General features: G+C 29.2%; 7 protein-coding genes and 1 long non-coding RNA gene across 15 annotated transcripts; 4 read left to right on the plus strand and 4 right to left on the minus strand.

Annotated features, from left to right (window-relative positions):
• The first annotated feature begins 79 nt into the window (after nucleotides 1-79).
• Cyp303a1 (Probable cytochrome P450 303a1) lies at nucleotides 80-4,353 on the plus strand. Its single transcript, XM_012297682.2, has 9 exons — nucleotides 80-207; nucleotides 1,107-1,192; nucleotides 1,354-1,605; nucleotides 1,674-2,118; nucleotides 2,352-2,532; nucleotides 2,797-2,905; nucleotides 2,979-3,159; nucleotides 3,237-3,354; nucleotides 3,428-4,353. The coding sequence occupies exons 2-9, from the start codon at nucleotides 1,108-1,110 to the stop codon at nucleotides 3,749-3,751; spliced, it is 1,695 nt and encodes a 564-aa protein (XP_012153072.2). The 5' UTR covers nucleotides 80-207; nucleotide 1,107; the 3' UTR covers nucleotides 3,752-4,353.
• On the minus strand, nucleotides 4,110-7,934 carry Mgat4a (alpha-1,3-mannosyl-glycoprotein 4-beta-N-acetylglucosaminyltransferase a). 2 transcript variants are annotated; one of them, XM_003708481.3, is made up of 10 exons: nucleotides 7,795-7,934; nucleotides 6,559-7,190; nucleotides 6,440-6,486; nucleotides 6,063-6,373; nucleotides 5,844-5,974; nucleotides 5,670-5,777; nucleotides 5,392-5,585; nucleotides 5,186-5,322; nucleotides 5,000-5,115; nucleotides 4,110-4,896 (listed from the first exon to the last, which is right to left on the minus strand). In XM_003708481.3, the coding sequence occupies exons 2-10, from the start codon at nucleotides 7,090-7,092 to the stop codon at nucleotides 4,867-4,869; spliced, it is 1,608 nt and encodes a 535-aa protein (XP_003708529.1). In that variant the 5' UTR covers nucleotides 7,093-7,190; nucleotides 7,795-7,934; the 3' UTR covers nucleotides 4,110-4,866. The 2 variants fall into 2 exon arrangements, with proteins under 2 accessions (XP_003708529.1, XP_012153085.1); XM_012297695.2 differs by lacking the exon at nucleotides 7,795-7,934 and adding an exon at nucleotides 7,321-7,428.
• A 179-nt stretch (nucleotides 7,935-8,113) lies between these two features.
• Nucleotides 8,114-10,497, plus strand: LOC100880250 (transmembrane protein 208). 2 transcript variants are annotated; one of them, XM_012297694.2, is made up of 5 exons: nucleotides 8,114-8,247; nucleotides 9,339-9,491; nucleotides 9,619-9,755; nucleotides 9,853-9,937; nucleotides 10,032-10,497. In XM_012297694.2, exons 2-5 carry the CDS (start codon nucleotides 9,420-9,422, stop codon nucleotides 10,164-10,166), a joined length of 429 nt encoding a protein of 142 aa, XP_012153084.1. In that variant the 5' UTR covers nucleotides 8,114-8,247; nucleotides 9,339-9,419; the 3' UTR covers nucleotides 10,167-10,497. The 2 variants fall into 2 exon arrangements, with proteins under 2 accessions (XP_012153084.1, XP_003708530.1); XM_003708482.3 differs by lacking the exon at nucleotides 8,114-8,247 and adding an exon at nucleotides 8,732-9,210.
• Nucleotides 10,498-10,887: 390 nt separating this feature from the next.
• LOC100876034 (uncharacterized) lies at nucleotides 10,888-13,375 on the minus strand. Of its 6 annotated transcripts, XM_076529606.1 has the most exons (5): nucleotides 13,244-13,369; nucleotides 12,821-12,837; nucleotides 12,131-12,348; nucleotides 11,483-12,050; nucleotides 10,888-11,367 (listed from the first exon to the last, which is right to left on the minus strand). In XM_076529606.1, the coding sequence occupies exons 1-5, from the start codon at nucleotides 13,285-13,287 to the stop codon at nucleotides 11,117-11,119; spliced, it is 1,098 nt and encodes a 365-aa protein (XP_076385721.1). In that variant the 5' UTR covers nucleotides 13,288-13,369; the 3' UTR covers nucleotides 10,888-11,116. The 6 variants fall into 6 exon arrangements, with proteins under 6 accessions (XP_076385721.1, XP_012153089.1, XP_003708492.3 ...); XM_012297699.2 differs by lacking the exon at nucleotides 12,821-12,837 and having other exon boundaries at nucleotides 12,131-12,331; nucleotides 13,244-13,375; XM_003708444.3 differs by lacking the exon at nucleotides 13,244-13,369 and having other exon boundaries at nucleotides 12,131-12,331.
• Nucleotides 13,376-13,444: 69 nt separating this feature from the next.
• kud (oligosaccharyltransferase subunit 5 kud) lies at nucleotides 13,445-14,362 on the plus strand. The gene is made up of 3 exons (XM_076529613.1): nucleotides 13,445-13,583; nucleotides 13,938-14,177; nucleotides 14,262-14,362. The coding sequence occupies exons 1-2, from the start codon at nucleotides 13,581-13,583 to the stop codon at nucleotides 14,175-14,177; spliced, it is 243 nt and encodes an 80-aa protein (XP_076385728.1). The 5' UTR covers nucleotides 13,445-13,580; the 3' UTR covers nucleotides 14,262-14,362.
• On the minus strand, nucleotides 14,330-17,040 carry TSG101 (tumor susceptibility gene 101). Its single transcript, XM_003708484.3, has 9 exons — nucleotides 16,888-17,040; nucleotides 16,630-16,714; nucleotides 16,451-16,535; nucleotides 16,283-16,348; nucleotides 16,041-16,204; nucleotides 15,838-15,952; nucleotides 15,540-15,769; nucleotides 15,107-15,462; nucleotides 14,330-15,031 (listed from the first exon to the last, which is right to left on the minus strand). Exons 2-9 carry the CDS (start codon nucleotides 16,681-16,683, stop codon nucleotides 14,845-14,847), a joined length of 1,257 nt encoding a protein of 418 aa, XP_003708532.1. The 5' UTR covers nucleotides 16,684-16,714; nucleotides 16,888-17,040; the 3' UTR covers nucleotides 14,330-14,844.
• Nucleotides 17,041-17,591: 551 nt separating this feature from the next.
• Nucleotides 17,592-19,533, minus strand: Srp54 (splicing regulatory protein 54). The gene is made up of 3 exons (XM_003708486.3): nucleotides 19,393-19,533; nucleotides 18,935-19,281; nucleotides 17,592-18,854 (listed from the first exon to the last, which is right to left on the minus strand). Exons 2-3 carry the CDS (start codon nucleotides 19,254-19,256, stop codon nucleotides 17,707-17,709), a joined length of 1,470 nt encoding a protein of 489 aa, XP_003708534.1. The 5' UTR covers nucleotides 19,257-19,281; nucleotides 19,393-19,533; the 3' UTR covers nucleotides 17,592-17,706.
• Nucleotides 19,534-19,666: 133 nt separating this feature from the next.
• LOC143264097 (uncharacterized) lies at nucleotides 19,667-20,617 on the plus strand. Its single transcript, XR_013037585.1, has 2 exons — nucleotides 19,667-19,804; nucleotides 19,914-20,617. It is a non-coding gene; the product is annotated as an uncharacterized LOC143264097 (long non-coding RNA).
• Nucleotides 20,618-20,856: the final 239 nt, after the last annotated feature.

The following is a 20,856-nucleotide window of genomic DNA, read 5'->3' on the forward strand; positions in this document are numbered from 1 at the left end:
ACAACAGCATAAACAATAGAATGTACATAATGCTTAAACTGCCATTGCTTCTAAATTGGGTTACATCTGAGGACTGTTATTCAACAACTTTTGCTTACAAAATAAAAGATCGACGGAGACGAAGGGGGGTATTTAAAAGCGGTTCGCGGGCTGGTCCACGACCAGTTTTACTTATCCAACAGAAGAGCGCATTTCTCCAGGTACAAGGTAAGATCAGTTCAATGGCTCAAGTAACGATACCGGAAGTGATTTGAAGACTCGCGTAAAGTTAACGATTCATTCTTATTTTCAATTTCTTTTTATCGGTAAAAACATCAATGCTCTATGTACTAGTATTAAGATATGCTATTAAATAAAAACAGCGCATTCTATTAGTTTATTTATGAAATAAAATATTGTAAACATAGAACTTTGCCTCGATAAAAAATCAATTATTTAAGAATTCAAATACGAAGAAGAAATGGTGTATGAAAAAAGGTGTTTAATATATTTCTAATTAAAGAAATGATTTTGTAAAAAAGGAAAGTATAACTGGTTTGCGGTAGTGGGAAACTATTATTGATTTACGTTTGGAAGTTCGAAAGCATAGTGCACGTAGAAAGAAAATAAAAAATAAGAATGGATGAATTAAAACGTGCATCAGTTACGCAAGAAGTTACGAAATAATGGAAGTGAGTGCATGTCATGATCCTTCCGTATGCAACTTTCTCTCATGATCGTGCATGTTTCACTTTCTTTTTTCAAGTAGCCGGCTCAAGCACGCGTCTCGTCCCGAAATATTCAAAACAGGACATGGAGCTGAATGTGTACTATAATGACTTTTAAAAAACGTGTTCTGAGAGCTAACTTTCGTTCGTCGAAAACATTCCAAATCTCGTTATGTAAACTTTATAAATCGTTCCAGCGAAAGTTATGAAAAGATCGTTGTCTAAACGACACACATTAGTTCTAGCGTTGATAGTAACATGCGCAATTCTTTTGACACAAGTTAACACGGTGCCTAATTATTATCGTTAACACGCATTACATCCTTAGATTATTATAGCACAGAATAATTTTTCCTTTTTGTTTTCATATATTTATGTTAATATTCATTATTCTTGCAGTATGTTCTCCACTATAATACTGGTATTAGTATTGTTATTGCTATTGCTGTATCGATCGTCAAGAAAACCAAAGGGATATCCTCCAGGTACAGTTTCTTAATTTATTACACTTATTCATTCTCTTATTAAAAAATCAAACAGACAAATATTACGACATTATCCTCGTGAACAATTTGCGTTAAATGATTTCAATAGAATTTTAATAAAGAAATAATCGATTAGAAAATATCGCGCCTAAATGTTTCAGGGCCAAAGTGGTGGCCAATTTTGGGCTGCGCTGTAGAAGTTGCTCGTCTTCGCAAAGAAACGGGCTATTTGATTAAAACATGTACGGCTTTATGCAAAATGTATGGACCAGTGGTTGGTTTGAAACTTGGTACCGATCGTATTGTAGTATTAAACGATTATGAAAGTGTCCGAGCAATGCTAACCGACGAAGATTTTGATGGAAGACCAAGCGGTCCAGTATACGAAACAAGAACTTTTGGCATGAGAAGAGGTACTACTTTCGTATTTCCGAGCATCGTATGGCCTCCGAAATAATCATATTCTTCTTTTTAATTTAAGGACTAATAGTAGTAGATGGAAATTTGTGGATCGAGCAAAGGAAATTCGTTATGAAACATCTTCGTGATTTCGGGTTTGGTCGTAAAAGTATGGCCATGATAATAGAAGAAGAAGCCACGTGGCTAGTCGAACACTTCAAAAAATTAATCAAAAACGATAACAATGATCGAATCAACAAGTCTAGAATACTCTGTAACAATAACGAGAGTACTGATGGTCAGATATACAAACTGATAAAGAAGGACTGCGAGGATATATCTACGTCCAACGATAAATACACAACGAGTAAAAAACAATTAAAAGCTTCGGATCTGTACGTAAACATGGACGATTACGTGGAAATAAAACAGATGAACGAATTTTGTCCTGGAATAGTTGTCCCGATGCACGATGCATTTGGTGTTACGGTTCTCAACACCCTATGGAGAATGATGGCTGGTAAAAGGTTGTCCATTCTCTATTCTTAACGAAGTTCATTGCATTTTGAATCTGTCGAGGTGATAAGCATCTTTGAAATTTTTATACTAATTTAATATATTTTGCTTTAAAATGAAACCAATTCATTTCGAGAAGAAAGTTTAGCTGATAGAAGAAAAGCGAAATAACCAGTTTATACTATAAATATAATTATTTATATTACAATAGGCAAATTGTTTATGTATTAAAAATTTGACTTAGGTTCAATCTTGACGATAAAGATTTGACTTATTTACAACGACTCCTGGGAAAACTTATGAACGAGATCGATATGATTGGGGCACCATTCGGTCACTTTCCGCTATTAAGGTTCATCGCTCCAGAAATGTCCGGCTACAAATCGTTTCTGACAATTCATCAGAAAGTCTGGAAATTTTTAAGGGTGAACAAATTATTCAAATTATTCTTATTGGGTTATTACGTAATAAATGGTCCATTTTAAAATCTGGTAACTAATTATTTTATATTAAAATATTAACGAAATGCCAATGTGATCGTTCTCCTCACACTTTACGTTTCAAATTGATGTGCAGATCGACTTCTTATATGTTTCAAAACCAGTCGTTTGATATACAACATCTTAGTATAAATACGTAAAATTATAACAAATATGAAACATTATTGAAATTAAATAATATAATTGCAGAATGAACTGAATGGGCACAAAAATACTTTCGTATCAGGCTCTCCAAGAGACCTGATGGATGTATACCTAGATGTTCTACATTCCAAGAATTATAGCAATACATTTTCAGGTACTGAAAACTAACAAGCCTCAGAAGTAATTTACTTATATGAATTATAATTCTGGCGCATTTTATATTTCAGAGGCTCAATTACTTGCTATTTGCGTGGATCTGTTCATAGCAGGGTCTGAAACAACTTCCAAATGTCTTGGTTTCTGCTTTTTATTCTTGATCTTGAATCCGCATGTCCAGAAGAAGGCTCACGAAGAAATCGATAAAGTAATCGGACGGAACAGACTACCGACTCCGGAGGATAGATCAAAGTAACACAATACTTATAAGACATCTAACTATTAAAACGGACCGATGTCTTTTAATGCACGAAATCATTTCATTTCAGAATGCCATATATGAACGCAATCGTGTTAGAATCGTTAAGAATGTTCATGGGACGAACGTTAAATGTGCCTCATAGAGCATTAAGAGACACCTCAATATTGGGCTATAGAATACCAAAAGTGAGTATTCGATACGAAGGCAAGTACTTATTTGAGTTAAAAAAAAATTTGAGTAACTGTGTTGATATTATAGGACACGATGCTTATCGTGAACTTCGATAGAATATTGATGGGAGAATCATGGGGTGACCCAGAGAACTTTCGACCAGAAAGATTTATCGATGAAAGCGGTAATATTGTCACACCACCGATGTATTTTCCGTTCAGCATCGGAAGACATCGTTGTATGGGAGAGAACTTGGCTAGGAGCAACATATTTATTATAACCACTGCACTGTTGCAAGCGTTCACGTTTTCTGTAGTGCCAGGAGAAGAGAAACCATCCTCAACAGACTTCATCGATGGTGTAACAGGTGGTCCTAAACCATTTAATGCATTGGTTTCGTTAAGAACGTAACCGAATACTGTTACACTCGAAACAAGTGTAACCAAATTTTAATCAAAAACTAATAACTGAAATGTTTCGTTACTACTGACTAAATCATATAGATTTTCATTTCGATTGTTTCATTGCATCAAAAATGAAATAAATTTAAGTATATTTTTAAGAATCCATGATTAGAATATTTTTTCTAAGGAATTGTTTGAAGTATGCAAGCAGTGTATAGTACTATGTAATTTAGAGCAATAAGTTATATCTTGATGTTCAGAAAAATATATTTTATTTGATATGAAAATACATGTATGTGAATATATTTATACATATATGTATATATGTATATATAAGGAGCTATATGAAATAAATAATACATATATGAGAACAATATAAATTTCATATCACCATTTGCTTTTTACAGCGTAACAAATATCCAAATCTAAATCGTCAATAGTATACTTTTAATTATATATTACAGAAAATTTATAAATTGCACATAATTACACATATTACAAACATATATATTTTTCAACGATTTTTTTTGTTTCTTTTTTTTTGTTTTTTTTCTTATGAAAAGATAAATCACCCATTTGTTTTATTTATTGGCCTTGTATCTTTTAAAATATTCTGGCACTTATTTTTATCGCAATGTTAAGTATACGGCATTCTTATCAATAATCTTGTGCTTGAGAGAATAAGAAGCCACAGAAAAACTTTTTGCTAGTTTACAACAGATTCATAAAATTATAAACCGTATTTTGATTCTTATTAAATGAAATAACGTATTCACTATGCAGGTACTGTTTTGATTAGATGACCGATAAAACAGATCTAAAATTTCAAAAATTGTTCTGAGATTCTCTTGAAAGAAGAATAAAGTTTCTGTAATAAAAATACGAATCTATTATCATGTCTTAATATATATGATAATATTGATTTTTTTTCGAGAAATTGAAGTTCGAAAAACATTAAGTTTCTCACGCTGGACGGTATTAAACAAATAATATTTAATTTATGATGTATCAAACCGTAACTATATAACAAATAAAATTGAAAAATAATTTAATAATTTATTGTTTAATGTATTATCCCTGTAAATGGTGTCGAAAAAACTTTCGAAATATCTTTTCCGAGGGTCAACTAGGGTGATCTTCAACTATATGAATCTGTTAAATAGATAAAGTAAAGTACACATATTAAAATCAGTCTGTATCCTGTTTGTATCTATAATAGTTGCTTAGAAAACTTTGTTTTATCGATTAACATTACCTCAGACAAGATTGCCCAATTTTCACTTTCACTGTGTACAGTCAAACGGAGTATTAATATTCTCCCTAATTTTCGATCTACTGTTCCTTGAGCAATCCCAAGTGCATCAAATTTTCCTAGTTATGGTATACAATTTTAAATACATTTTTATAATTATAAAAATATTGATATAATATTATACAATACCTATAACGACATAACCATCTTCGGTAATGTCATTGCCATTTCGATTTAACGATGCAGATAAATCTGTAAAAACTTCTACTGTTGTGTTATAAAATCTATCCGATGGATGTTCGGGATTTCCACTTCTAAATAAGTACCTATATCGAAAGATTATATATAACATTACGATTATATGTTGTTACTATTGTTTATTACATATCAAATACCTTTTTATAAAAATTGGATGCGAAAATTTAAATTTCAAATGATCTCCTGGTTGTGGCAATAAACCCCAGAAAAATGATTCGCCTTTATATGCTTTTTGTAATGTATATTGTTTATAAGGTTTAATTTGTGTTTCTACAGTTGCTTCTGGATTTTCATGAGCATAATATAATGTTATTTTTCCAAACTGTTTGTCCTAAATTTAATATGTACACTAGTTATAATATATAAACAGAAATAAAATGGATAATTGATCTTTTACTCAATACTTGAAATATACCTTTAATTTCTGTACTTTTCCCTTCAATGAAGAATGTGTTCCTATATGTTGGAAAAGAGAAGGCTTATAATGAACCCATAACTCTGCTTTAGCCATTTTACAATGTTTCTGAAACATACAAAATATTCTTAATGATATATATTTTTCGCCCCTTCTTTTTTAAAGTATACATACGCTATCTTTGTCGAGACTACAAACTTTCGTCGACACTAAATGATCTAGTAACCAGTCAACTGGTTTATCATTGTGAAACATTAAAAAAAATTGGATCAGCCATGGCAGTTCTGCACATTTAAATAATTTTCCTGTATTAAAAAGTGAATATAAAATAAATTAAATATAACATAACAAAAATTTTAGACATTCTTATTAACAAATTCAATAATGACATACCAATAAATCCTAATTGACAGAAATCCAAAACAAACCAATTTTCTTTTGTCACGATCTTTTGCAATGCAAACGATTTCATTGTTGTTATAAAATTTTTTTTAGCTAAAATATCATCCTCTAATTGTACATAAAATGTCCCTTTTGTCTGAGCATATGACATAAGAAATGCAAAATCTAAGTTTTGTTTCGATCTCCAAACTACTCTTTGATGATCATCACCTAAAGTATCCCGTAATTTAGACAAATCTGGATAGTAAGATGCAGATGGAGATATGACATCGATTACACCAGCCTCAACTTCAGTTGGAAATCTGGAATAAATGTGAAAATATAGAATATACCAAACAATTATTAACAAGCTCAGTTACAGAACTTACTGTACTTCAATCTGTTTTGCAACATATGTCACATATTCCAGGTCTGTCTGTAAAAATAACAATAATAATAATTACAATAAAATATTTAGTTATTCTATCATATTTCTGCAGCAACTTACTTCTGCAATTAAAACAATGATTAAAGTATCTGCTGTTTCCACAGGATTCATGCGATCCAATAAATTTTTAAGTGTGGCCATTAAATAGCTCTGTACTTCTCTTTTAACTGTTGGTACACCTAGTACCATACTGACTCCAGTACGTCCTTTACTTTGAACAAATGCTGGTCGCAGGCTACTAGGATCATTCAAAAAATGAGGAAGAAAGTTGTAAATAGATGGCAACTTTATGCTGGTTACATTTGATGTAACATTATTTAGAAGGAACTGAAGATCTGGTAAAATGTGATTATTTTCTATTAACTGTAACAACTGATGAGACAATAGGTTTATTTCTTCCTGGCTTGTTACATATTTAGCATGTAGATGTTCCAATTTTGCCTGTAATTCTGCAATATTGTTTTGTAAAACTGTTTCTTCACGTAACTCTGATGGTGACAAAAGATTTAAAATAGCGCATGGTACTAATACTATTGAAAGAATGATCAGACATCGTCTTCTTATGGGTGTCAGAGCTACAAAATGAGGCATCATCTTCTTTATACTAAACTCTACATGATTGTACTCATGATCTTGAAGAATGAAAATAAATTTTCAATGTTATCACATTATAAGATCACGGCATAAGAAACCTAAAACATATTAATATATATTTCTTTACTTTATTTTATGTTTATTAAAACTAAATGTCGTATTGAATTTATAAAGTCTAGCAATTTGCAATATAAACTTAATAATACATAGTTCTTATTTAACACTTACAGTACTTATATCATGTAACTTCAGATATAACTTTGACTAATACTGCATATTGTAATTTTGACAGTTACAAATGCACATAGATAATGATAGCATATGAGCAGACTAAATAATTCAAAGCTCAATAAATAATGCATAAGTTAGGAAACATAAAAATAGAATAAATAATAATAACAAGCATAACAATAATAATAAAAAATAATAATGCAATAATAACTTATAGACATTCAACAATATGCATTGATAAAAAAAGTTGGAAATAATAACAAAAATTGAACTTAAATATCGATTGTCATTTTACAGTGATAAATAATAAATAATAAATGAAACTGAACTAAAACTTTTATAAATATAATATATGTAATTTATTCAAATGAATATTGAAGTAAAATTATACAAATATTAATGAAAAAGATATAAAAGAAAACATGCCAGAAGTTTAAATGTTTCATTTTTGAAACAATTGAAAGAACTTACCATGAAAGATCACACAATGTTGAATTGTTTCGAACAATGACAAAAGAAGACTTGTAGTAGTGTTAGATTTGACGAATGTCATTATCGATTATAAGGTATGCATTTTAAACCGGTGGTTTTGTTTAGCAGAAAATAGAATTCTTCTTTCCTATCGTCAACAACATTTCTTTACTATTTCGTGGGATTACTTATTTCTATAAATTTAATTTTATTAAATAGATTTAATAACTTCTCTTCTTAATAAACGTTCGGCTTAGGAAGAATAATTCCCTTACTCGGAATTATGTATCCAAGATCGAATGTTTTAGTTGATCGTTTCGATTGGATTCGTTTAGGTTCATTTTACTGTCAAGGCGTCACTTGATTTTTTCATTCTCACCGTGACGTAGAAGACTATATTTTTAAGATTAAGATCGCAGAAATTAATACAATGATTATTGTATCGAGTTTTGCGTACGTATTATAGCATAACCTATTTTAATATCAAATTAAATGGTAACTATTGGAAGTAGTAGTACAATAAATTTAACTTATATGTTATAAATTGTTTTATTCATTTTGATATATATTTCTTTAAGATACAGTTAAAAATGATTAGAAAATGTATTGATTTGTAGATTAACAACAGAAAATGTGAAATAACTTTTAAATATAGTTAGATTAGTTTATTTTGACTAAAACTTAAAATCAATTTTCAAAGAAATTGATCAAGAATTAAAATTGTATAAATAGCAATATTATGTGAACGTGATTTATATGAACATATATTTTAATATATGAAATGATTATATTTTATCTGAAGTATTCATTTAAAGGCACTTCATGTACTGTAAATGTATATTTTTTTACTTATATAGAAAGTACTTGATAAGCATATTTTTTAAGACAATGTTCTTATTTCTCCCGTACATGTATACACACATATGAATAAAAACAATTGCAATCTTTGTAAACAATAAAAATATTTTTAAAATATACTGTGACTTATACTTGATAACGAAGTATAAAAAGGTTAAAACATATCGATAGTTACATATATTCGTAAGTATCGATATGAAATATATTGAGAGCCTTATCGGTAGAACTACCAGACTTTTAATGCTACTTATAAATATTTTATTATAACTTAACATTATTTTATTTACTTAATGAAACTTGTAATTTAAAGAAACAATGAAATATAACAAATAATAAAAATATCGTTTATATCCATGTATGTACATATTTGTACTCGTATGAATAATTATGAAATATAACCTAAGAACTTTAATACATCTTTCACGTGGCTTCGAGAGACCTGCAACTATTTTTGAATACCTATAAGGTTAAGTCTGTCATGTATTGAATGTTGCGTGAATATTGATTATTTTAACATATTAAGTAGTTTTCATATAACAATCTGCCAACAAAATGTCGGTAAGTTACTTTTTTCACAACATATAATATTTTTTACCTTTTCTTAATTATTCACCAATCATGCATGCGTTTGTAATTATTTTTAAGTACTCTCTTATTAAAGTATTCATTTTATAATAACTTATTAGATTAAGAAGACTAAAACTGCAACAAAAGGAGGAAAACAGATAGTAGAAGAGAATAAAACAACGTTAAGTTTTTATCAGAACATGATTATTGGAGCAATAGGAATATATTTTACTGTTACAATGTTATTTTTTAATTTTACAACATTATCAATAGTAAGTTTTTTTAGTTGTAACATTAATATTCTCTTATGCAAAAGTTATATCCCATTAAAACTAAAATTCAAAATATTGTTTGAATTATTAATAACTGCATTTGTTGTATTGTATATTACCATTACAGATATTAACTATATTCTCTGGAATTGTATATATAGGAAGTTATCAATTTATGAAATATATAGCACAAGCAACATATTCAGAATCGGGTCAACTATCAGATTCTGGAATTGATCTTAACATGGAAGGAGGTATAGCAGAGTAAATATCATTAATTATTTTTAGTCATTTTTTTTAAATAATATAATATTTTATTATAACAGATTTTTTAGATATAATAACAATTTGTTTATTTCAGACACGTAAAAGATTTAATTATATTAACTTCAGGAGTACAAGTACTTTCTCTTCTATCAAATTATGTTTGGTTGTTATGGCTCCTTGTAAGTGTATTTAATGAAACAAAGCAATTAAATATAAAACAGTATCATATTCTATTTTATATTATACAATATTTATATTTCGTTTTTATGGTAGGTACCATTGAGGGGAGGATGGATGCTATGGAAACAGATATTAGGTCCATGGTTTTTTGCACCTGCTTTAGATCAACCTGAGATTAGTGAAAAGAAACAACGAAAGTTGGAGAAGAAAATGGCTAGACGGCATTAATATTTTACTTAGGAATAAAAGTATATGCTGAATAATTATTTGAAAATTTCATGGGTGTGGGATAAATTCAAGAAAGATTATGAAACAAAACTGCCTATTATTTGATACTTGTTTTAACTTGCATTGTTTCATAGACTCTCTTATATTTATAAAAATGCAATTTTTTATGTCTTTCATATGAATTTTTATATAAATTATACAAGCAACCTCTTAGAAGTTGGATGATATTTATAATCTGTTACATTAATTTCAAAAACCGTCTGTCACTATTCAAAGGAGAATGTTGACGAAAAGATAAATACGAAAATAAATTTTATAATTTTTAACATTATTTAAACTGCTTTCTTTTTATTTAGTTTTTAATTTTATAAGTTATGAATAAAATATATATTTTTATAATTTACATTAAAATTATTTTTACAAAACTTAAATATATGTAGATATTTATATGTACATATGTACATACGTTTACATCTGTACACCTATGTGCATTTATAAGAAGAAATTATGTTCATTATACTTACATTATCTTACAAGTAAAGAAATAACAGAAATTAAATACTTTTATTTGGCTTTGACTTTAAAGATAATACTAAATGGAATGTGCTCATCACTTCTGAAATATTTGTTTCACCAATTTCAAAGCTCATCACAGTTAATTATAATATAATGGTCATATATTGTAGCTGCCATATAATATGAATATTATTTATCATTACAGCTATAGATCTCTTATAGTGTAAATCATCTGCTTTTATCTATTGGTTATTATACTATAGTCAATTTTTATATTTATCAAAGAGCTACATAGTAACTTAAAGTTTGTTTTACTTCAAGAATACTATGCACTGTTCATTAACATCTATTAGAGCATTACTAAAACTTTTGCGATGAAATTATAATATAATCGAATATTGTCCATAATTTACAATCAGAAAAGTGTCTGGTGTCTAAATCTTTTTCTTTCTGTACTCGTGTTCTGAATGATAACCAGGTGGATGATTATGATCATGTACACCTGTAGGCATAAATCTTTCAGCAATAACTGCACATTTACCTTTACATCCTCTATGTTGCTCTGCACATCTGTAATGAGATCTATTTAACCCTTCAGAGCGGGATGTTAAATTATAAACATAGCCTTCATGCACTAATTGTGGTCGACCTCTTGCAGAAAGTCTATAAATTACTGGTTCAACATCTGTAATGTTACAATATTATTGTAGCACAAAAATATACAATGCAATTTCAATTCTTAATTTAAATAGTTTTATATATTATATACAATATAAGATTTTATAATGCAAATGTTTTACCTTGCTGTGTTGTATTTCCCCTTGAACTTTGAGCATTGATTGGCTTTGTTGAATCATCTTTCTCATTATTAGCATCATTTTGTACAGTAGGAACATTACTATCATCATCTTCATTTGGAAACTCAGTTACTTCATTTTTCATTAAGCATTCTTCATTATCATTATTCACGTTTTCATCAGATAAATCATCTGTATCTTCTGATATTAACAATATATCCTGTTTTTTTTTCTTGGCCCCTATTTTTGTTACATCATGAGATCTTTTCCTCTTATGTACATCTTCCACATTTTTGGAACTTGTATTTACTATATCCAATTGTGATTGAACAATATTTTGGATATTGGAATCAATGTTCAATTGGCCATCATAATCAGAAAACGATTTTGTATTACTTGTACCTTCCGGTGTGAGACCTCTTATTTGTAATGTTTGCGCCACTTTTAACAAGGTAGATAAATCTTCTTGTTTAACATTTATTTCACCTTGGTACATAAACTTCAGTAGTGCTTCAATTTCAGTATATTTCATGTCTTTCAAAATGATTACTGGATGCTGACAAGGATTTTCCTATAAAATAATTCTAAGACATTCTTCTCTAAGCATTGACAACTTATAAATACATATAGTTTGTGTAATAATTTTTATACCTTAAAAATGTTTTTAAAATACGGACTACAAACTGAAAGAACCAATTTATGAGCTTGTAACAGTTGACCCTCAACAGCAAGTGTGACATCAACTAAATCATTCTCAGTGAGATGATTTAGGAAGCCAGATATTAAAGTGTTACAAAATTTATTCCATTTCAAAGAGTAATGATCTGACAGCAAATTATTGGCCATATTTACCTGTAAACAAATGACACCTAATAACAATAAATTTTAACGAATTTAAAAAAAATATGCAATAAAAATTATATAATTATAGCAAAATGAAATTCTATTTATATAATTGATAACAAATTTTAACTTATTAGAAATCGAAAAAATTATATATTATTGTATTTATTTACGTATGTAAATACATACATACAATACAACAAGAATGAACTATAGTACATACAAAAGTTAGTTATGTTTAAGAATAAAAAGTGTGGTAGGATTATACTATGTTATGCGTTATGAATCATACCATAGTGACAAACGACTATCGATTTTGAAAAAATCATACCTAAGTTTTTATTTTTTTAATCTATATATATTCTGTGTTATATATTATAAATATTATACTTTCAATATTTTTAAAATGAATGTTGTATTATAGGATGTACAATTTTGACTAAATATTCTCGAGAAACGTATTGAAAAAAAAATCATTTTTATAGATAATGGACTTACCTTTGATTGATAAGATACTTTTAACGAAATATTTTATTAAAATTACATTCTTAAGGTTATATTAAATATATATACATATATATATCTTACTGTCTCATATATGTATATACACATATATGTATATAAGTATATATAATATGAAAATGTTATTATGAAAAATTGGTATTCTATATTTCATAATTGTATATTTATAAAAAAAACTATTTGAAACTTGTTCACGCAAAATATTTAAATAATTACTATTTTGTATAACATTTCTAAATTTTAAATTAATAACAGAAAATAATATATTTGTTCATTTGATTTATTATAAGTGGCTAATGAATGTTTTATTTAAAAAATTTGAGTGATTTACATTTTAATTATTGGCAACTATTATTTGTTCGTCAGTGAATTATACCTTAAGGGTGCATATATACGTACTGAGTGGGCAAACGTTGGAGAACGCGCACAAGGAAAATATACATTAGTGTTCTTCTAGCAAATTAGCAACATTATATGCATGTATACTTTTCTTCTGCTCTTTCGCGAACGCTTGTTAGGTTTAGATTGTGTCATAATATAAACTGAGTATGTGATCAAGTTACTCGCTTAACTACTGAATCAATGTAAACCTGACCTAAACACGCTTTTACCATCGTCACAATTGTACTGAAGTTTGTAGCGCACAACTATAGTAAGCACATTCTAATCGCGTGTAACAGCGTGAACTTGTAGGTATTTATCGAGCAAGCCACGTCAAAATATTTTATTTAATAAAATGGTGAGTGCGATTTTCAATTTAATAAGATATTAACTGTAGTAATGTTATCAGTAATTGTTTTACTACATTTGATGAGGTATTTTATGTTGTACTAAAAGCATAATTTAGTTCAATTCTGTTCCGGTGTACCTTAACCAAAATTTGCATGCTGGATAAATCTGTCAAAATAACATATGCATATATTGCATATTACTTGTACATATATGTATATAACGCTTGAATAGTATTAGAACTTTTATGAAATGTTTTATGTAAGTTTATATATTTCGTTATATCGTAAAAAACAAATTTTGCCTAATATATTTATTGTAATTTCCCTTCTTTTTAAATCGATTCTTTTTTTCTCTTATTTAGGTGGAGATTGAGTCAATGACAAGATATGTCTCTCCTATAAACCCTGCAATTTTTCCATTATTAGCAGTGGTATTACTAGGAATTGGAATATTTTTCACAGCATGGTTCTTTGTATATGAAGTCACTAGTACAAAATTCACAAGGGATATGTTTAAAGAATTACTAATTTCCTTAGTAGCAGCAATATTTTCTGGTTTTGGTGTACTGTTTCTACTCCTTTGGGTTGGAATTTATGTATAGGTATTTCATCAAATAAAAATTTAAATCTATTAAGTTACATTTTTCTGGAAGTATATAAGTAAATCTTTTTTTTCTTTGTTTCAGTTTAATCTTGTTAATGAAAAAAAAAGATTTTAAGACTACATATGTAATAGCATTTAAATAATTATAAGTCATAAGAATAAAATCAATGTATTTTTACTAAATCATGCAATATAATTATTAATTTATACACTTATTACATAGTAAGCATTCAAATTTTGTAATATCTAGGATTGTAACACAAATGTTTTATAATATAAAAAGAATTAATTAAAAGTTACCTTTTTTTTTTTACAGATTATTAAATATGCTTAGAAATATAGTTTTGTAAAACAAAGATATTTATTCTTAATTGCGCGCGTGTTTATATATATAATTAATTGTTTCATTTTGTATATAAAAGTTTCACATTCAAATTTTTTCCTATGAATAAAATGTGTACAACATGAAACAGAAATTATATTGTATATATAGTATTTGACCCACTAAGAAATATTCTCTGAATTTGCGAAAATGATCCATTGCTTTTATAACATATTATTATCCCTCTATTTACCATGGGATATATATACTTTGTTTTTAATACACTATGTATAATAAAATAAAATATTGAATAATGCAACTTTATAAAATTCAAATAGAGCATTTAACCAGCCAAACCCGCTTTCTGACGACAACGTTGCATCAGTGCTCTGAGCATAAATTGTCTGCGTGAAAGTTGACGCACTTGTTTTAAAAATGCATCTAAATCTATAATACCGCATCGTAAACCTTCGCCGAGATAATAGATCGCATCTTCTGTAGCAGCTTCTTCTGCAAAAGCGTTTAACATTCTGTGAAAAAAAAAAACAATGGTTAAGAACTTTATATATCAAATTTAAAAAGTAAAATATTTTCTGATCATTTACTGTTTGTAAAGTGGAGCAATAGTTGTAACAGCTTCATCAACATCTATTGACTGATTGTCCGAAAGCTTTGCAATTTCTTTTTCTAATTCACTCTCTTTATCTTGGAGTATAGTTATATTCTTTTCGAGTTCAAGTTTCTCTTTTTTAAGTCTATCGAATAAATCGGTGAGGTGGGAAGATCCGCTTGTTAGCTCTTGTTGCGTCCGTCGTAATGTTTCTAATTCAGCTAGTAATTGTGAAAATTGTTCTTTAAGTCTTCGTCGTAATTTGTCCTCTACGGCTGATAATAAAGATGCTCGGATATGTTCTTCCGTAATGGTACCCGATCCACCAGTGGAGCCAGGTACAGTTGGAGACTTATTAATTGTGATACGAAATCAATACTTAAATTAATAATCCAATAACATTTAATGTACTAAAAGTTATAACTTACCGGCTGTGTCGACGGAGGATAAGGAAAGGAACCAGTATATCCTTGTGAAGGATAATTTGAAGCAGTTCCTCCATAAGAACCATACGAACCTGGATATGGAAATCCAGAAGACCCTGGAGGTATGTATGGAGGGTATACATTACTCCCATCTGGATATGGTGGATTTTGTGGATATGGAGGGATATTAGCACCTGGTATGTGTGTTCCACTTCCAGTAGTAGGTTCAAAACCTATATAACTTTTAATCTTTTAGTACCAAAATTTGTTATAATGATGCTTGTTTGTAATTTAATCTTACCCTGTATAGCAAAAGGACTTGATCTGGTATTTTTTCGAGCTTTAGCATAAACAGGTGGTTGTTCTCCAAAGGTTACTATCATTATTTGAATTAGACTTAGTAAATCTGATGAATGCTAAATAAAACATATATATTGCTAATATAAAAGCATAGTTACATACTAAACATAAATTATAAGTATGTATTAATAACAAGTAACTCACTGGCAACCAATCATGAAGATAAGGTAAATAGATTTTTCCATTATGGTCAACAAATATGCTGACTTTAATATACATGTCGGCAGTAGGTTTAACATAACACATAGGTGCATTATTTGGATGTGTATCCATCAACCAAATACATATGGGAATGTTATAAGAATTACCTAAAGATATTATATGAATTTAATTATACTTTTATATTTTAATCATTTAGTTTTCATTAAAATAACAAAATATATTACCTTCATAAGCAACAGGTATTGTTCCTTGTAAATTAAATAACTCCTTACGTGATCCATCGTTAAATACTAGCATGAAACAAAATTCAATGATATCATAGGTATTAATTAGATGTTTGATTTTTGTTAAATACCGGTTTTTGAAATAAAACAAATGTTAATAACACTTACCAAATGGCTCTACTTTGTACTGTAAACCTTTGTAAAGATTTAAAACACTCATGACATGTTTTTTAGTGATATCTGGATTTTGATACTATAAAATATATTACATTTTATACTTTATATATTAGTAAAAATAATATTAATTTATAAAGAATTAACATTATTTAGAAAGATATAATACATGCCTTTGATAAACTTTGTCTTATCTTTGCTTCATTAGGAGGTGTCATCTTCACCATTTACTTTAACAAATAAAATGACGTTTCTTTCCTAAACGGAAATATTCTTATATCAGACACTGATTACGTTAAAATTTCTTATAAACACAATACAAAGTAATTATATTTGCCGTATTATTTATTATAGTATGTGAGAACTTCAAATTTTATAATTCAGTTCCACATAAAAATAATTATTTAGATGTTAACGTTTTGTCAACTTACGATTAAACAAAGTATGCAAATTCATTCATCTGTCACTTAAGGTTCCGTCAATGAGCATACCATGATCTGCTATAACTTTCAATCAAAGAATATGAAAGTCTATTGAAAGGACATTACAATTATTAGTCACACGACTGCTAGTTAGTGCTGCCATCATATAAATGACGCATATTTAAAAATCGTATAACTAAGATACGTGTAATGAAGTGGATTATTATTTATTGTTGAAAGCAAAAGAAATAGTAAAGAGAAGTTTGAACAGGAATAATAAATAGCACGTATAAAGTAGATTAATTTAAAAAATGGGATGAAATCTCAATATCAGTTGGTAATATAATGCGTGGTGGTACGATTGGCTATACAACGGGTGACAATGCAAGTAGACATATAACGGGTGTTGATAGAATGCGTAGTTATGTAACGCATACTGCAATAATAGTGGCTATACAACACGAGGCGATAAAGCATAGAATAGTAACAACTATTATACTATGATAAAAATATACAATTATCCTGCACAGATGTCAGTCTTTCTAATAAAAAGTGACAGAAGTATTTATGTCAGGATAAATGTGTCTAATCTGGTAATTACATATAATTACCGGGTTAATCACATATACCGTAATATTTATATTATTGTAATCGTATCAATATATTTTAAAGCAATATTATTTATACATAATTAAGTTAAAAGAATCTTCAAATATTTTATATTTCCTATTTTTTATTGATCAATACATTATGGTATATTGTAACATTAAATTAACAAAATAATGGAGCGATGTAAATGAACCTTCATAGACCGTAATTTGTCAAGGTTTAAGTTTCAGACTCTGTTTTTTCTTTCGTTTCGCTATTATCAGACGTGTTTCTATTTTTCTCATCGGATTTCGATTCCTTTTCTGATTTCTTATCTTTACTGGACTTCTTTTCACTTTTTTCCTTGTCAGCCTTATCATTGTCGTTCTTTTTACCATTATCAGATTTATCTTTGCTTCTTCTTTCTTTATCTTTATCTTTGTCTCTAGATTTTTCCGAATATTTTGATTTCGAGGATCTGGACTTGGATTTAGATCTGGATCGTCTAGATTTTGATTTTGAACGTTTACTTCGAGAACGCGAACGACTCCTTCGTCGGGGAGATCTTTTCTTACGATCTTTCGATCTAGACCTGGATCTTCGAGATCGGGAACGTCGAGATCGTGAACGAGAACGATGTCGTCCACGAGAACTACTTCTTCTACGCGATGGGGATTTTCGTCTGCGTTCTTTGGAACGTGAACGTTTTGAACGAGATCTCGATCTACGTCGATGACGTGACCGTGAACGTCTGTGTCGAGAACGTGACCTTTTGCGTGATCTAGATCGTCTACTCCGTCCTCTTGATCTGGACCGAGATTTTCGGCTACGAGAACCGCTACGGCTTCGTTTATCCTTTGACAACATTCCAATCATTGGATCTATTGCTGCTGAAATTAAATTGTGAGCTTCTTTCACTCGGGACATGGCTTCTTCTATTTCTTTTTGTGCTGCCTCATTACTTTTAGCTTCTGGTTTCGCTATTGCTTGCGTCGAATGATAAATTTTAATAGGTCTATCAACAAGCACTTTTCCATTTAATAACAGCGCCGATACTACAGCTGCTTGTTCAGAAAGTTCCACCAGTGCATAATGCTCTGTATCTGAATCTCTGCTACACATACGTAGATATTTAACTTCAACATTGTTAGTACCAAAGAAGTCTAACAGATGATCCGTAGTTACTGAAGGATCTAAATTAGCAAGAACAAGAGTTCTTCTGATCTCTTCAATTCTTCTACTATCCAAATGGCCAGGTAAATGTGGATAAGGTGGCAAACCATTTGCCTCTAATTTTGGATCCATAGTGGTGATAACATGATTTGGAGGAATACCTTCTATAGCATTTACAACATTTGGTGGAAGTTTAGGTTCAGAAGGATAAAGACCTGAAAAGAAACAAATTTGTTTTAGTACTTCTGCTTTTACATAAACATATAGAATAAATAATGAGTTATTTATCAATTACCTGGAACAACTGTGCCATTGTTTGTTAACTCGAGGGCTCTTTGTTCGTCTGGAATGTCTCCATTTTGATATGGAATTACAATTAATGCACGATCAATAAAAACAGTATTTGTCATATGTTGAGCAACAGCAACGCATCCTTGGTCATGAAATTTAATATAGCAAATACGAGACTGGACAGGTACCGCTACATCGCGTATAGTAGGATACAATCTGATATCCTCTATTTTACCAAGGTACCCAAACAAAGTTTGCATTTGATCTTTAGTTGCCTGAGGTGCGATATTCGTCACCTGTACAACTTTTGTCGAACCAACTGCCATTCTTTTTATGATTTCGTGGAATTCTCTGCAAAGTACAGTAAATAGGTTAAGTTACCAAAGAATACAGTTTTGCGAGAGGATAAACGATGCACGCTATTTAGAATAGTTAATTTCAAAAAATGAAAAATATACGTACAATAATACCTATCACGAAATTTCCACTTTTATGAATGTTTTATTTAAAAAACAATGCTTCAGCACCACCGCGTTCTTTTACTGCACATAATTTGTACAATTCGTACATTCTTTACGTTTTTTGGACAATTTCGGAACGACATTAAGGCACGAATTATGGAACTTTAGCAAGTTAATACACTCAAACGTGAATCTGATTTCCCTAGGAAAGAAGAGCCGCTTAGGGGAAAATATTTCCACCATTTGGAACAAGCTGTGTAAAACATTCTGAAGCTATTTTATGTTGCTCTTTGAAACATGTTATTGTATATTGCATCGGAATATCGTAAAAATGCCTTATTTTACGAAGTAACGCAATTAATTATTTCTATAGTTCCGCATGTGTTTACTAGGCGGCGCTACTAATTTTAGAGGTAGTGAACATAAATTTAATTTTTTTAAAATATGTAAATGCAAGATTTCAAAAATATTTTCAACTTTTTAAATTAATTACTTTATAATGAAGTTCATTATTTGTTACAGCGATGGTGCGGTCCACTGTATGGTTTCATTCTATAAATCACTGCACGGTTTCATCATACATCGTAACGAGGACATCTTGTATTTCCTTTACAATAAGCCAGTATAGTCGAAGCAAAAGAGACTATTCATATTATGGGACTTCATGTTACAGGTACTGCAATATCGATCGTACAAAAGAATCCGAGATTAGGTTGAATTTTGAAGTTATATTTCTGTATGCTTCCTAAAAATTATACCTTTTCAATCTTTCTAGTGACTGATCATAAATCCTTTTGTAAGAAATAGAATAAAAATAGAAGTATACAATGTATCAATTTTAATTATTTTAGCTTATTAATAATTTATACCGGCGATTATGTCACTAGTAGATTATTAAAAGAAGGCATTCCTGTGTCACATAATGATGTAACTCCTATAAATATAGACCTCTTATGACGCGGTCAAGCGGCGCCTTGAGAAACGTTAATTCTTTCTGTTAAAATAAACAAGTTTTTCAAGGAGAATGAAAAGAATACCGAAAAAATTGGCAAATGATTGAACTTTGGAAAGTTACGTATAATTATAAATGCAACAAAAAAAAAATTTCCGATTTTATAAAACTCTGTAAGATGTTATATTATGCTGAAGTTTTCCTGTTCAATCGTTCACTCGGCGAAATTTGTCCACCTACATTTTTTAATAAAATAATATACTATAAAAAATAATTATCGTGCAGAAATTATTGTATATTTTATTATACCTTCCTTTAGCCAAGAAAATATTCATATTGCAGTGGCCTGTGCGCTCCTCAGACATACATTATATTATAAATATTAAATAAATGTTCGGAAGAACTTCATATAAAAATGTAAAGCAATCGAACAACATTTAAGAAATAACACAAATCCATCACAGTAATTTAATAATTAATATAAAGCCTATCGTATGTATTATAATATGATGC

Source organism: Megachile rotundata, chromosome 3, assembly GCF_050947335.1.
Source record: "Megachile rotundata isolate GNS110a chromosome 3, iyMegRotu1, whole genome shotgun sequence".
NCBI lineage: Eukaryota > Metazoa > Arthropoda > Insecta > Hymenoptera > Megachilidae > Megachile > Megachile rotundata.

Excerpts from the sequence above, each read along its gene's own strand:
- Cyp303a1 (XM_012297682.2), top strand. The coding sequence starts at position 1,108 with ATGTTCTCCACTATAATACTGGTATTAGTATTGTTATTGCTATTGCTG. Across the intron at positions 1,193-1,353 it reads ACCAAAGGGATATCCTCCAG|GGCCAAAGTGGTGGCCAATT; the intron begins GTACAGTTTCTT and ends TAAATGTTTCAG. Across the intron at positions 3,160-3,236 it reads ACTCCGGAGGATAGATCAAA|AATGCCATATATGAACGCAA; the intron begins GTAACACAATAC and ends ATTTCATTTCAG.
- Mgat4a (XM_003708481.3), bottom strand. The coding sequence starts at position 7,092 with ATGATGCCTCATTTTGTAGCTCTGACACCCATAAGAAGACGATGTCTG. Across the intron at positions 6,487-6,558 it reads TCATTGTTTTAATTGCAGAA|ACAGACCTGGAATATGTGAC; the intron begins GTAAGTTGCTGC and ends TTATTTTTACAG. Across the intron at positions 6,374-6,439 it reads GCAAAACAGATTGAAGTACA|ATTTCCAACTGAAGTTGAGG; the intron begins GTAAGTTCTGTA and ends CATTTATTCCAG.
- LOC100880250 (XM_003708482.3), top strand. Across the intron at positions 9,492-9,618 it reads ATTTTACAACATTATCAATA|ATATTAACTATATTCTCTGG; the intron begins GTAAGTTTTTTT and ends TTACCATTACAG. Across the intron at positions 9,938-10,031 it reads TTTGGTTGTTATGGCTCCTT|GTACCATTGAGGGGAGGATG; the intron begins GTAAGTGTATTT and ends TTTTTATGGTAG.
- Srp54 (XM_003708486.3), bottom strand. The coding sequence starts at position 19,256 with ATGGCAGTTGGTTCGACAAAAGTTGTACAGGTGACGAATATCGCACCT. Across the intron at positions 18,855-18,934 it reads CAATGGCACAGTTGTTCCAG|GTCTTTATCCTTCTGAACCT; the intron begins GTAATTGATAAA and ends GTTTCTTTTCAG.
- LOC100876034 (XM_076529606.1), bottom strand. The coding sequence starts at position 13,287 with ATGTATATTTTCCTTGTGCGCGTTCTCCAACGTTTGCCCACTCA. Across the intron at positions 12,051-12,130 it reads ATTTTAAAAACATTTTTAAG|GAAAATCCTTGTCAGCATCC; the intron begins GTATAAAAATTA and ends ATTATTTTATAG. Across the intron at positions 11,368-11,482 it reads GGGAAATACAACACAGCAAG|ATGTTGAACCAGTAATTTAT; the intron begins GTAAAACATTTG and ends GTAACATTACAG.
- TSG101 (XM_003708484.3), bottom strand. The coding sequence starts at position 16,683 with ATGGTGAAGATGACACCTCCTAATGAAGCAAAGATAAGACAAAGTTTA. Across the intron at positions 16,349-16,450 it reads GTACAAAGTAGAGCCATTTG|TATTTAACGATGGATCACGT; the intron begins GTAAGTGTTATT and ends GTTTCATGCTAG. Across the intron at positions 15,953-16,040 it reads ATCTTCATGATTGGTTGCCA|CATTCATCAGATTTACTAAG; the intron begins GTGAGTTACTTG and ends TGTTTTATTTAG.